The sequence below is a fragment of the Cebus imitator genome, unplaced genomic scaffold (assembly GCF_001604975.1).
Source record: "Cebus imitator isolate Cc_AM_T3 unplaced genomic scaffold, Cebus_imitator-1.0 Scaffold249, whole genome shotgun sequence".
Classification (NCBI taxonomy): domain Eukaryota; kingdom Metazoa; phylum Chordata; class Mammalia; order Primates; family Cebidae; genus Cebus; species Cebus imitator.
The window spans coordinates 599559-612158 of NW_016107564.1; the positions used below are offsets into that span (position 1 = coordinate 599559).

General features: G+C 51.5%; 2 protein-coding genes across 2 annotated transcripts; both read right to left on the reverse strand.

The window, feature by feature from the left end:
- Positions 1–417: 417 nt before the first annotated feature.
- On the reverse strand, positions 418–4082 carry NKX3-2 (NK3 homeobox 2). Its single transcript, XM_017498703.2, has 2 exons — positions 3547–4082; positions 418–2116 (listed from the first exon to the last, which is right to left on the reverse strand). Exons 1-2 carry the CDS (start codon positions 4010–4012, stop codon positions 1581–1583), a joined length of 1002 nt encoding a protein of 333 aa, XP_017354192.1. The 5' UTR covers positions 4013–4082; the 3' UTR covers positions 418–1580.
- Positions 4083–5675: 1593 nt separating this feature from the next.
- LOC119466993 (collagen alpha-1(I) chain-like) lies at positions 5676–9010 on the reverse strand. The gene is made up of 3 exons (XM_037727931.1): positions 8933–9010; positions 7776–7873; positions 5676–7536 (listed from the first exon to the last, which is right to left on the reverse strand). Exons 1-3 carry the CDS (start codon positions 9008–9010, stop codon positions 6783–6785), a joined length of 930 nt encoding a protein of 309 aa, XP_037583859.1. The 3' UTR covers positions 5676–6782.
- Positions 9011–12600: the final 3590 nt, after the last annotated feature.

A 12600-nucleotide genomic window follows, 5' to 3' on the forward strand; every position in this document is an offset into this window, starting at 1 on the left:
GAAACGCTCCTAAAATCGAAAGCAGAGAGAACTGGGGTAGGGTAAGGGGAGGTAAAAGGGTCAGTATATTGGGATGGGGGAAAAGTCACTGGCTGGGGCTTCAACCATGCGGTCTTACTAGGCTCTGAAACCGATGCTCACGGGAGGATGGGGAGAAATCCTAGGAATTTGTTCCCAGATTCAGTGGGATTCATCCATGACTCCTGCAAAGCCCCCGAAGTCATTATTTCTCTGAGCTGCCCAGGTTTACACCGTGCTTGAGGAGTGGGCGGGCAGCAGGGTTGCTCCCAGGAGAGACTAAGCATCCTTGGTGCAAGGAAAAGAGGTTGGAAAAGGTCCCAGCTATTTGCAGCCCTCCTTACTGGTTTCCCAAAGTCGAAAAGAGACAGTGTCAGAGAAAACGCGGCGTCCAGAGGGCAAGTTAAACTAAAAGTTTATAAATTAAAGAAAAAATACAGCGAATAGAGCTTCCAAACCTCACAAATCTTTTTACAGTTAATACTCTAGTTGAGTGCACAGTGCCCTTAAGGAGGCGAAAAGCGGCGAGGTTGACAAGACAGGTAGGATCACCTGTTTCAGGGTCAGTGAGGGGCGGAGAGGGGAGTCCCGGGCCACAGCACAGGAGTTGCAGGGGGCGGAAGGTAAAGACTGAGGGCCAGGAGGCGGCACTGCAGTGGGCGCCGTGGAAAGGCTGGCCAGGGATATTCACATTGAATACAAAAATAACCGTCATTTGAATACAAACAACTGAAAAGTGCTACACGTCTTAACCTCCTTTAAACAAATAAAAAGAAACTGAAGAAAAATTTCTGCAGAGGGCTGCCCGGCTGTGCGCTCTCCTCGTTCGGGGGCTCCCAGGCGCTTCCTGCTTGGGCGCGGACCTGGGCTTCAGAGAGGGAAGGTGTGAGACACCCGGCTTGCACCACGCTCGGAGGCTCCCTTCCTTACATTCAGCACCCTAATCGGGCGCCCCCACCCGAGCTCTGACACACCGGAGGGGTGGAGCGGAGGGCCTGAAAACCCAAAACTTCACGTTACAAATCAACCCCTGGCCTGGTGTGCCTGGGACTGTCAGGATTTCGCACCCCTTGGTTACAAAAGCAATTTCCAAAAATAAAAGATATGTAGATACACATAGATTGGTAGCATGGATACCATGAACTCGTGTGGCCTAGTGCAGGACGCTCCCAGCAGGCCTGAAATTCCGAGGATTCAAGGCTATGTGGTTTCCAGGAGTTCCCGCTCAGGGAAAACACCACCCCCAGGCAGACATAATTTGAATCCAAATTCAACTCCAACATTGTCGTGACAATAAATAGAGTCCAGGGGCTTCCAGGCCGGTGGGCTATCAGGGCCCCTAGGCCATAGGGTGCCCCTGTTCGAATTAGAAAAAGGCGCCCCCTCGGGGCAGACTCAGCCCAGCTGCCAGAGCACAAGTCCTGGCCAACCGGAGCTGGAGCTGGGTTTCACCTCCCGGTGCCCCCTTGGCTGGGCGCCCCGTGCAGGCTACAGCCTACAGCGGTCAGCGGCGGTCCGGAGCCGGGGCGGGGGAATCACTCGCGGCCTCAGCCCAGGCCAGTTCACTGGGTGCCTGCGGCGGCCGCGCAGGTGGAGAGCGCCCAGCCTGGGAGGCAGTAGTAGGGGTAATAGTAGGAGGGCTGCAGTGGCAGAAGCGAGGGTGGCCGGAGCACTTCGCCGGGCAGGTATTGTCTCTGGTCGTCGCGCACCAGCACCTTTACTGCCACCTTCTTGGCGGCGGGCGCCGAGGCCAGCAGGTCGGCGGCCATCTGCCGGCGCTTGGTCTTGTAGCGACGGTTCTGGAACCAGATTTTCACCTGCGTCTCGGTGAGTTTCAGCGACGCAGCCAGGTCGGCGCGCTCGGGCCCGGACAGGTAGCGCTGGTGGTTAAAGCGGCGCTCCAGCTCGAAAACTTGCGCATGGGAGAAGGCGGCCCGCGAGCGCTTCTTGCGTGGTTTGGGTGCCGCCGGCTCCTCCTCCTCCTCCGCTACGCCCGCCGGCCCGCTGCCGCCCCCGCCGTCCGCCCCGCCGCACAGCGCGGACACGTGTGCACCTCTGGGGCCAACACCGTCGTCCTCGGTCCTTGGGCTGCGGTCGTCTGCGGACCCCGGTGGGAACAGAAACAAGAGACTGTCAGCGCCACAGACGAGGTGAGGCTGGGCCTCAACTGCAGGGGTCACGGGGGTGGGGCGGAAATACACTTTGATCCCACTCCGTCGGAGCTCTGGGAGGCCCTGGGCCCGGGAGGCAGATCTCAGAATCTTGCCCCACTGGGTATCCGATCTAGGCCTCTTCAAAGGAGGACGGCTGACTCAGCCGCTGTGCCAACGCTCTGTTGTCAAGACCAGCTCCCCACCCTCTCTGGGCCCCAGGCTCCTCTCAGTAACTTGGGGCACTGGACCCGATCATCCGTGAAAACTCTCAGCTCTCAGCGCTGAGCACTGGAGTTGTAGGCTGCATTTCCGTCTCTCTGCTTGGGTTCACGCGCCTCCCCACACTCAGTTCACACGCACACACGCGCGCGTCCTCGCAGCACACACTTGGTCTGGTGCAGGTAAGGGAAGGTGGAGGCGGATCCAGGGGCCAGAGGTAGGTAGAATTGCCCGGGATTGCTGTGAGGGACCTGCAAACAGTCTGAGCCAAGGCCTTAGATGGGCTCCTCTCCTCTTCGCAAGGAAATGAGAGGATGGACTGGAGAGTAAATAGAGGGGGCTACCCCTGCCTCGAGTTTTGGGACCCTAATCCCACACCAGCTTCTCAGCCTCTTACCCGCCCTCCCGAAGCACTCCAACAGAAAGGTCCAGCGCTCCCCGCTGCTTGAGACTACAGAAGCTTGCACCCAACTAGGGCAGGCACCGGGATCTTCCAGACCACAGAACAGGCCAGGCCACGGCTGAGGAGGCCTCTCCCGCCTCCAGGACGAACTGAAGGCCCACTCCGGGATCTTTGGCCTAGGGCTGCTCTCCCAGACCTCGGGTCTGAGAAAGCCACACCAGCCCTTTCCCTAAAGCTCTAGTTCTGCAGATTCTCAGCTCTGGCCCACTCTGAGGTGTTCTTCACCACATATCCACCTACTGTGGGGCCAGGCCCTGGGACCCTGAGCTGGCAGGGTCTCTGGTCCAGAGCTAAGGCACTGGCTATCTGAGGTGTCTGAACCCCTTGCTTTTCGGCTTCCCTGATTTTGGGGGTTTGGGGACAGACACGGCAGAAAGCATTGGCGACGAACTCAAAGAACCGCGAATGCAGGGGGCAGCGATTCTCCAACCCAGTCTAATGCACATGGGCCCGGGATGTCTTAGGCCTCGCCCCGGGACGGGACGCAGGGCTCTGAGGAGCTCCTCCGGTCTCTCCCGGGCTCAGTTTCCCAAGGGGTAGAGCAGCTCGCGCCAGCGCGCAGAACTTCGGGACTTGGCCAGCCTCCGAGCCCCAGGGCGCAGGGTGCTCATAGCCGGCCACCCCACTCGGCATGGTTGCCCTCCACGTCCATCCCCTTAGCCCGGCCCCCATCCCCGCGAAGCCGCAGCAGACCTGAGACGCTGGCGGACATCTCGCTGTCGCTCCGGCCCGCGGCTTCCTCCTCTAGGTCTTTGGAAGTGGCCAGCTCACAGATCGGCTGGCCGAGGCTCAAGGATCCCCCCGCGAAGCCGGCCCGGCTGGCCCCCGGCGCGTCCGCGCAGCGCCGCCTGCTCTCAGTCTCCTCGCTGAGCGCGGAGTCCGAGTCCCAGCCTTCCGGGCTCTCTGCAGTCCGCCCCGCAGCTGTTCCGGTACCGGCCGGAGACGCCAGCAGAGAGTCCTCGGCGCCCCCCAGCGCGCCCGCGTCCCTCTCCCCAAAGAGCCGCCAACAGCAGACAGCGGGTGCCGCAGCCACCGCCACCGCTGTGCCCCCGGGCGCCGGGCGCCCCTCTGGCGCGGCCAGCCCCACGCGCTCCTCTTTCTTGTTGAGGATCGCCTGGATGGAAAAGGGCGTCAAGGTGTTGGCGCCGCGCACAGCCATCTGCGCCGCGGGCCGGAGCGGCCGGCGGGGCGGGAAGCTGGGGCGCCGAGCAGCTCCGAGCTGGACGGAGAGCGCCGGCGGCAGTAGCGCGAGTGAGCCGGGTGCGCGAGGCCGCAGCCGCCCACTCCTGCCCGGCCCAGCAGCCCCCGCCCCACTGCGTCCCAGGATCTGCGCCGACCCTCACCCCCACCTCAGAGGCCCACCCCGCCCGGTGACCCCCTCCCCCGGAATCCAGAGCCAGACGCTCTCCTTGCGCAGCTCAGCTGGATTATCTCAGCCCTTTTCGCCCTTAGGGGCGGGCCGGGGTCTGCCCCCTCGGGGGACGTGAAGGAGGATTGGCGGGGGCCCCTCCGCGGCTGCAGTCCCCTCCCGAGCGCCGCCGGGGCGCGCGGCCCGAGTCACTTTTCTTTGCGCGCCTGTCCCTTCCCCGCCTGCAGGATTTCGCTCCTGGCTCGTCCTTCCCTGCCGGACTGGGCAGGCTCTTCCGGAGCCCAGCCCCGGCGGCGGCGGCGATGGCGGTGGCGGCCGCGGCCGCTGGATTCCAGGAGGCGCGGGGCACCTTTTTACCCCCTGCCCGGGTTTTATCTGTTTCTTTTCTCTTTCCTTTCCTAGCGTTCCACTGTACGGCCCCCCTCCCGCGAGGGTGTCATTCCTCACTGCTGAGTGACAGCCTCAGGCCACGCCCCTCCACTGGGCTGTCCCAGGCGCTCCCGGCCGTGCATTGGCTGGCTCCAGTTGGGCGACGCTGACTTTAACAGACAAAACTGGGCACTTTGCGCCGCTAAAGACAGGGTCTGACTTAACCCCTTCTCTCCTAAGCCTGGTCCTCGAAGCACTCTCCAGCAACTGGGAGGCTCATCCACCGGAGGCAAATCACGTTTCTTACTCTGCAGATGTATCCACCTATTCCAGAACTTTAATAGAATACTGATAATAAGTTGAGTCAAATCTGCGGAGAAAATCCAAAATAATGCAGTTCCATAAATCATGCTCGTAGTTTTGTTCTCTAGGAAGAGTCATAAACACGAAGAACAAAATGCATCCTTTTTTCTCCCTACAGTTTCGCTGATACCTCATTGCTAATGCTCTTTGCTGAAATGATCAGTTAATTAAGATCACTATAGAAATATTTTTCTTTCCTCGCAGTCTTTGATTTGATTCAATTTTTATAGAGGAATTAGAAAAAATGGTGTCGTTAGAAGTAAGGTCAGGAGAAGAGAAGAACTGAAAGGCATCTTTGGGAGAATTTCTGTAAATTTTACGGTTGTTTTCCTGGCCGATCAATACTGAATTTAATTGGAGTTTGTTAAGCTTTGCATCAGGAAGAAAAGAAAACTTTCATTTTTTTAATCTCTTACCTGTGCGTTGAATAAAATTATAAATAGATATGTTTGTTTGCTTAAGAGTATATCTAGGAATTACTATAATAAAGTGATCCAGAAGTGACAATACTTTTTGCTCTTTAAAAAAGAAGAAATGCATTCTATTATGTAATAGGAGGAACCAAGCTAAGAAATACAAATATTGTGGGTATATAAAAACATTTTTAAATTTGTTATTCCTTTTTTAACATAAAATTTGCTCAATTAACGTACTTCACTGTTCTCCATAAACTTTACCAGAGGGTTAACACCAAATACACAAACTTGAACCATTAAATATGTTTAAAGGACTATGATTTTACTTTAATAAATTGCTAGGACTGGTATTTTTGGTATCATTAAAATAAATAACATTTTCCCTTGTTGCTTTCTTTTTGGTGGTTCTTTTTCTGCACCGCAGGAGAAAATACACCCACTATTCATAGTTTTCAGCCTCAGAATGAGGTTTTGCAGCACCTATAGTTTTCAGCATTTCTGCTACATGATGCTTTCTCGATTTGTGCAGACCTTGTAGGGTACCTGGGGAAAAAAACACTCACTTCAAGAGGTCATTGCCCTTTATAGCTCTTTACAATTACATCAGTATTGAAGGAACGCGGTTTAAATTTGGTGTCAGTGCTCAGCAAGTGTAAGGACGCAGAGGGCAACACAGCTGAATGCTTACCGTCTTTCAAAACTGCGTGTCCTCTCCTCCCCGCTATGTTATTTAAATTATCGTTCTCCGCACCCCAGGCTGGGATGCTGGGAACTACAGTGAGGAGATTGACACCGGTTGCCTGGAAGGTAGGGGAAAGGCAGACGTGGGTTTGGTGTCCTGCACAGCTATCTCTTTGTGGATTTAGGACTTGGTGCTAATAGTGGAGTGAGATCCGAACCATAAGGGCAGGCAGAGATGTTTGGGGCTGAATGACAGAGTACTAGAGTAGGTTTGGGGCTACGTAAAGACTTGCTTGAAAAAAAAACTACGCTTTAGTTGCGAATCCCCCCCCCCTTCCCTTCGATTCGATGTTTAAAAATAAATCCAAAACACAGTTGGATATGCTCCTGCCACAGGCTCGGGCAGAGGTTTTTAAAGCGCGAAAAGATGTGGTTCGGCGATTTTGAGTTGTTGGGTATTTTTGTGTACCAGGAGTGTGAGAAAGACGTTCCGCGTCTCCCGGAAGCGCACAGCAAGGGAGGCTCCTGGTGTCATCTCGGGCCACTGCGGCGCTTAGCCGACCATTAGGTCTGCGGGTGACCGTAGGCAGGGCCGGGAGCTGAGTGCTTGGCGAGAGAGTGAACTCATGGGTCCTGAGCTGCAACTAGAAGCTGCTCCTAGTAAGGGTTTGGGTGGGAACGAAAAGGCTGTGGGGGACGGGAGGTGGTCAGATGCTCAGAAATACCCGGCGTCACTGCGGAGTCCAGGCCCAGAGTGGGGGTGTGTGGCGAAGGCGCAGCAGGCCCGCGCCAGTCGGAGGACCGCAGATCCTAACGCGATCTCGCGGGCGTGCCTGGGCCCCGCTTCGTGCCCATCGAGGGCGACTTCCTTCGGGCTCAGCTGTGAGCTCCAGGAACTCTGCAACCTCCCGACGGTGCCACGCTCCGGCCTGAGCCGGCCTGGGAGTCGGCGGAGCGGCGCGGCCCGGCGGGGCGGCCGGTGAGGCTTTTGGGAGGCGCGGGGCTCGCTCGGCGTCCGCGCCCTGCTCCCCCGACGCACCCCCTCGGCTTCCCCGGGCCCATTTTCTTCTAGTCTTCGGCCTCTCTTTCTTCTGCCTCCCTCCCCTCCTCCGCCACACCTTCCTCTTCTTCCTCCTCCCTCCTCCTGCTCCTCCTCGGCAGTTAGGATGTGGCGGGCCCCTTACGCGTTGCACCCTCCGGTCCCCGGAACAGCCCGGGCTGGGGACGCTGCTGTGCGGTGAGGCTTCCAAGGCGGCGGGCGGAGAGCCGGACTCTGCTGCGAAAGCCGGGAGGGCGGGGAAGGGGAAGCCCCGGCCCTCGGGGGCGCGCTGTAGGCTGCTGCGCACGTGCCCGCGCTCCCGGGGGCGCCCAGTCGGCCGGGGATTTCCTGGCGGTGCCACCGCGCGCCTCACCCCCAACGCCTGCCACCTGCGCCCTGAGCCGCCTTCCCTGAGGCCAGTGGCCGGAGGGCGCGCCCACCGAGTGCTACCCAGCAACGAAAGGCCACGCGGGGCTCGTCTCTCAGACGCCGGTGACTTTGACTGAAGTCACCTGCCTTCTTTAACTTCCAGTCCTTTAAAACGAGGGTTTGGACCCGATGCCCTCTTGAAGCCAGTGCTTCTCTGAGTGAGCAAATGAAGGGTATGTGTGGCGGGGAACGGGGGCTGGGGGCATTGCAGGCTCGCCAGAGCCAGGTCCAGGCAGAGGTCGCGCCCAGCACTGACCGTCGGTCCCAGTCCACAGACTCGCGAGGACGCTCCAAACCGCCTAAGCATCCCGAGCGTCGGGCACCCGCGCCTGCGTTCCTGAATTGTCCAGCCCCCTGCAAAGTTTTTCATGCACATGGTCCAAATATATCAGACTGCAGAGAGAAGCTGTATTGTAACTGACTATAATATAAAAGGTAGTTAACAAACATTGCTCACTGACAGTGTGCTAGGAACTAAAGCCTATTGTTTCATTGAATGTACACACCGCTGGGACTGGAATGAGTAGAAAACATTGTTATTCCCATTTTACAGATGAGGAAACTGTGACTCCTATTAGTAAGTGGCTAAGTCAGGATTTAAATCAGGCTCTGTCTGATGTCAAAACCATTTGGATTTTCTACTTTAATCGAGTTTTCTCATTAACCTTCAGACTTATTGTTTCCCATTATAGATCTTACCCATTTCTAATTACTTATTATTCATTGGAAAAGGAGCTTCGTTCGGATTTAAGGTAATCAAAGAGAAAATTCAGTCAGGCAACTCTAATGACTTTTTTTTTTTTCTGTTCCACACATTTGAAAACAAATCACACCAAGGCCTGAGGATCTGAACGTAAACCTCGTTATGTAGAAATAAGGAAACACATTTTATTATAATCAACAAACTAAACCATGTGTAGAGACAGCCAGGTGATGGAAACTCAGGTTCAGAAACCAGATTATGTGCGCGGCTCTGAGTCGTAGAGAAGCAACCTCACGTAAGACCCTCTTCGGGACTTAGTTTTCTTACCGAAAAAGCCAGGGTTGGAAATCATCTTTCAGGGTGTTAAAAAGTCAAGTGCCGGCTTCGAACCCTCCTGGGTAAGGTGGAGAACGAGCGCCACCTAGCGGGCATCCCTCTGGGGTTGTGTGTACCTTTATTACAGGGAGGTATGGGAATAAGCAGTACACAAAACGGAGTGTTTTGCTTCTAGTTTCGTGTCCACAGCCTCGCGCTGCTAGGGATCTAATAGCGGAGATGCTTCATTTTAAAAAACTCACCCAGGCACGGTCAGCACCTCCGCTGAAGATTCACCTTGCTCCAGGGCCAGGGGGAAGAGACTGGAGCAGGGCGCCGGAGTCTTGGGGTAAGTTTAAGAACAAGGCTGCAGCAAGCCCTGGCCCACCTCCTACCCTATCCTGCCTTTCACGCTGCTGGTCTGCAGGCTGCTCGCTGTGAGTATATAACCGAAGCTCTCGCTCAATGACCATTTAGGTCACAGGCATCCCTGTGTGTTTTATTGACGCCCATAGGTATGTTTTTTAAGAAACTAATTTATTCACGATACAAACAGGTATTTCACCCTAAGCATCAGAAACTTCAGGCACTGAAAACAAACCTCAGTTTCACTCTCTCGCCCAGGCTGGAGTGAAGTGGTGCAATCTTAGCTCACTGCAAGATCTCACTGGTGAGATCTCAGGTTCAAGCGATGCTCCTACCTCAGTCTCATGCGTATCTGAGACCACAGGCATGCACCACCACGCCCAGCTAATTTTCGTATTTTAAGTAGAGAAGGGGTTTCACTAAGTTGGCCAAACTGGAACTCCTGACCTCAAGTGATCCGCCCGTCTCAGCCTCCCAAAGTTCTAGGATTACAGCCAACCGGCTCCGAAGGGTTTTATTTTCTTATTTGGGTTGTCTACTAGACCGTGAGTGGATGGGTGGATGGCGGTTCTATTTACAGGCTTGGGGAGGGCAGGAAGAGGAGCCAGTTTGAATAGATAAAGAGAAAAGTGCTATGTACTACTGCTTGTGCTGAGTTTCAGGTGCTTGTGAAATACAATGAAAGTCCTCTGGATTTATTATATATATTTTTTCTCTAAGACACTGTTCTGAAAGACCTTGCAGTACTAAGCCAAGTTCTTCTCCGGAAATTTCCAGCTAGTTCCTATTTTGTGTCAGGCATTATTCTAGGAGCTGTAGTTTAAGGCCTTGTAAACTCCTACTTTCAACAGGCCAACATTCTAGTGGAAGAACATCATAAATAGGCAAATGCCTAAACAAAACAATGGAAGAAAACATCAGATGGTAGTAAGTACTGTGAAGAAAATTTAAAAAGAGTGATGTCAGCTGACATCATACTGAACGGGCAAAAGCTGGAAGCATTCCGGTTGAAATCAGCATAAGACAAGAATGTCCTCTCTCACCTTTTCTAATCAACACAATTCTGGAAGTCCTGGCCAGGGTGATCAGGCAATAGAAAGAAATAAAGGGCATCCAGATAGGAAGAGAGGAAGTCAGACTATTCCTGTTTGCAGGCAACATGATTCTATATTTAGAAAGCCCCATAATCTCTGTCCAAAAGCTCCTTCAGCTTATAAACAACTTCAGCAAAGTCTCAGGATACAAAATGAATGTACAAAAATCACTAGCATTCCTATACACCAGCAACAGCCAAGCCTAGAGTCAAATCAGAAACATAATCCCATCACAGTTGCCACAAAAGAATAAAATACCTAGGAATGCAGCTAACTAGGTAAGTGAAAGATCTCTGTGATGAGAACCAAAAAACACTGCTCAAAGAAATTAGAGATGAGCTCATGGATAGGAATAATCAATAGAATTAAAATGGTTATACTGCCCAAAGCAATTTATAGATTCAATGCTATTCCTATTAAACTATCATTGTGATTTCTTTACAGAAATAGAAAAAAAACTGTTTTAAAATTCATATGAAACCGAAAAAGAGCCTAAATAGCCAAGACAACCATAAGCATAAAGAAAACTGGAGGCATTATGCTAATTGACTTGAAACTATACTACAGGGCTACAGTAACCAAAACAGTGTGGTACTGGTACAAAACAGACACATAGACCAATAGAACAGAATAGAGAGCCCAGTAATAAGGACACACACCTACAACCATCTGATTATCAATAAAGCTGACAAAAACAAGCAATGGGGAAAGGACACCCTATCCATATGTGGTGCTGGGATAACTGGCTAGCCATATACAGAAGATTGAAATTAAACACTTTACATGATATACAAAAATCAACTCAAGATGGATTAAAGACTTAAATGTAAAACTGCAAACTATAAAAGCCCTGGAAGAAAACTAGGCAATACAATTTTGGATGTATGACTAGGCAAATATTTCATGATGAAAATGCCAAAAACAATCACAACAAAAGCAAAAATTGACAAATGGAATCTAATTAAACTTAAGAGGCTTCTGTACAGCAAAGAAACTATCAACAGAGCAAACAGACTTCCTACAAAATGGGAGAAAATATTTGCAAGCTATGCATCTGACCAAGGTCTAAGAGCCAGCATGTATAAGAAAATTAAACAAAATTAGAAGCAAAAAACAAACAACTCTAGTGAAAAGTGGGCAAAGGACATCAACAGACACTTTTCAGAAGAAGACGCACATGCAATCAACAAGCACATGAAGAAAAGCTCAGTATCACTTATCATTAGAAAAATGCAAATCAAAACCACAATGAGATACCAACTCACACCAGTCAAAATGGCTATTACTAGTCAAAAAATAACAGGCACTGGAGAAAAAGGAATACTTACACACTGTTGGTGACAGTGTAAATTATTTCAACCACTGTGGAAAGCAGTGTGGGTATTCTTCAAAGACCTAAAAACAGAATTACCATTCAATCCAGCAATGCCATTACTGGGTATATACCCAAAGAAATACAAATTGTTCTAACATAAAGTCACATGCACTTATATGTTCATTGTTGTACTATTGACAATAGCAAAGATATGAAATCAACCTAAATGCCCAGCAATGGTAGAGTGGATAAGACAATATGGTGCATGTGCACTATAGAATATTACACAGCCATAAAAACGAACAAGGTCATGTGCTTTGTGGGAACATAGATGGAGCTGGAGGCCGTTATCCTGAACAAACTAATGCAGGAACAGAAAGCAAAATACTGCATATTCTCACTTAAAAGTGAGCACTAAATGATGAGAACACATGAACACAAAGAGAACAATAGACACTGTGGCTTACTTGTTGGTGAAGGGAGAGGATCAGGAAAAATAGCTATTGGGTACTAGGCTTAGTACGTGGGTGATGAATTTGTGTAACAAACTCCCACGACACGAATTTACCTACATAACAAACCTGCACATTTACCCCCTGTACGTAAAAGTTAAAAATGAAAATAGAAACAAAAAGCAGAGTGATGTGATAGAGGGTGACTTGAGGCTACTTTTCATGGGTGAGATTCAAATCTGAAAGAGATACCTTGTGAAGACTGAAAAAGAGATTTTCAGAGAGTGGAAGAAATAGTGCAAAACACGTTAGGTGCGAACCTCCATTATGGCCCAAATGTGTTCTCTTCAAAGTGATAGATTGAGATCTTAATCCCCGGTGTGTGGGATTAGGATATAAAGCTTTCAGGATATAATTAGGTCATGAAGGTGAAGCTCTCATGAATGGCATTAGTGCCCGTACAAGAAGAGACAAGAGAAAGCTTGCTTCCTCCCTCTCTTCCCCATCTATCTTTTTCTCTCTGTCTCTACCTCTCTCCTTTTCTCTGCCATGTGAGGATACAACAAGAAAGTGTTTGTCTCCAAACACTAGATCTACCAGCAATTTGAACTTGGACTTCCCAGCCCCCAGAACTGTGAGAAATAAATGTTAAGATTCCAGCCTATGGTATGCTTGTTATAGCAACCCCAGCTGACTAAGATGCAGCTCACAGACATAACAGCTGGCTCCTGTGGCCAGAGGACAGTGGGAGAGGGGCAGAGTGATGAGAGTTGGAGTCTAAGATCCAGCAGGTGTTTTTAAGTCTCAGTGAGGAGCATGGATTTTATTCTAAGTAT

Bases quoted from the DNA above. Each gene is read 5' to 3' on its own strand.
- NKX3-2 (XM_017498703.2), bottom strand. From the start codon at position 4,012: ATGGCTGTGCGCGGCGCCAACACCTTGACGCCCTTTTCCATCCAGGCG. The intron at 2,117-3,546 runs GTCTGCTGCGGC...CGGGGTCCGCAG, and splicing joins GATGTCCGCCAGCGTCTCAG to ACGACCGCAGCCCAAGGACC.
- LOC119466993 (XM_037727931.1), bottom strand. From the start codon at position 9,010: ATGGTCATTGAGCGAGAGCTTCGGTTATATACTCACAGCGAGCAGCCT. The intron at 7,874-8,932 runs GTAGGAGGTGGG...AAAACTTTGCAG, and splicing joins AGCGTGAAAGGCAGGATAGG to GGGGCTGGACAATTCAGGAA. The intron at 7,537-7,775 runs GTCAGTGCTGGG...GTTGCTGGGTAG, and splicing joins TCTGTGGACTGGGACCGACG to CACTCGGTGGGCGCGCCCTC.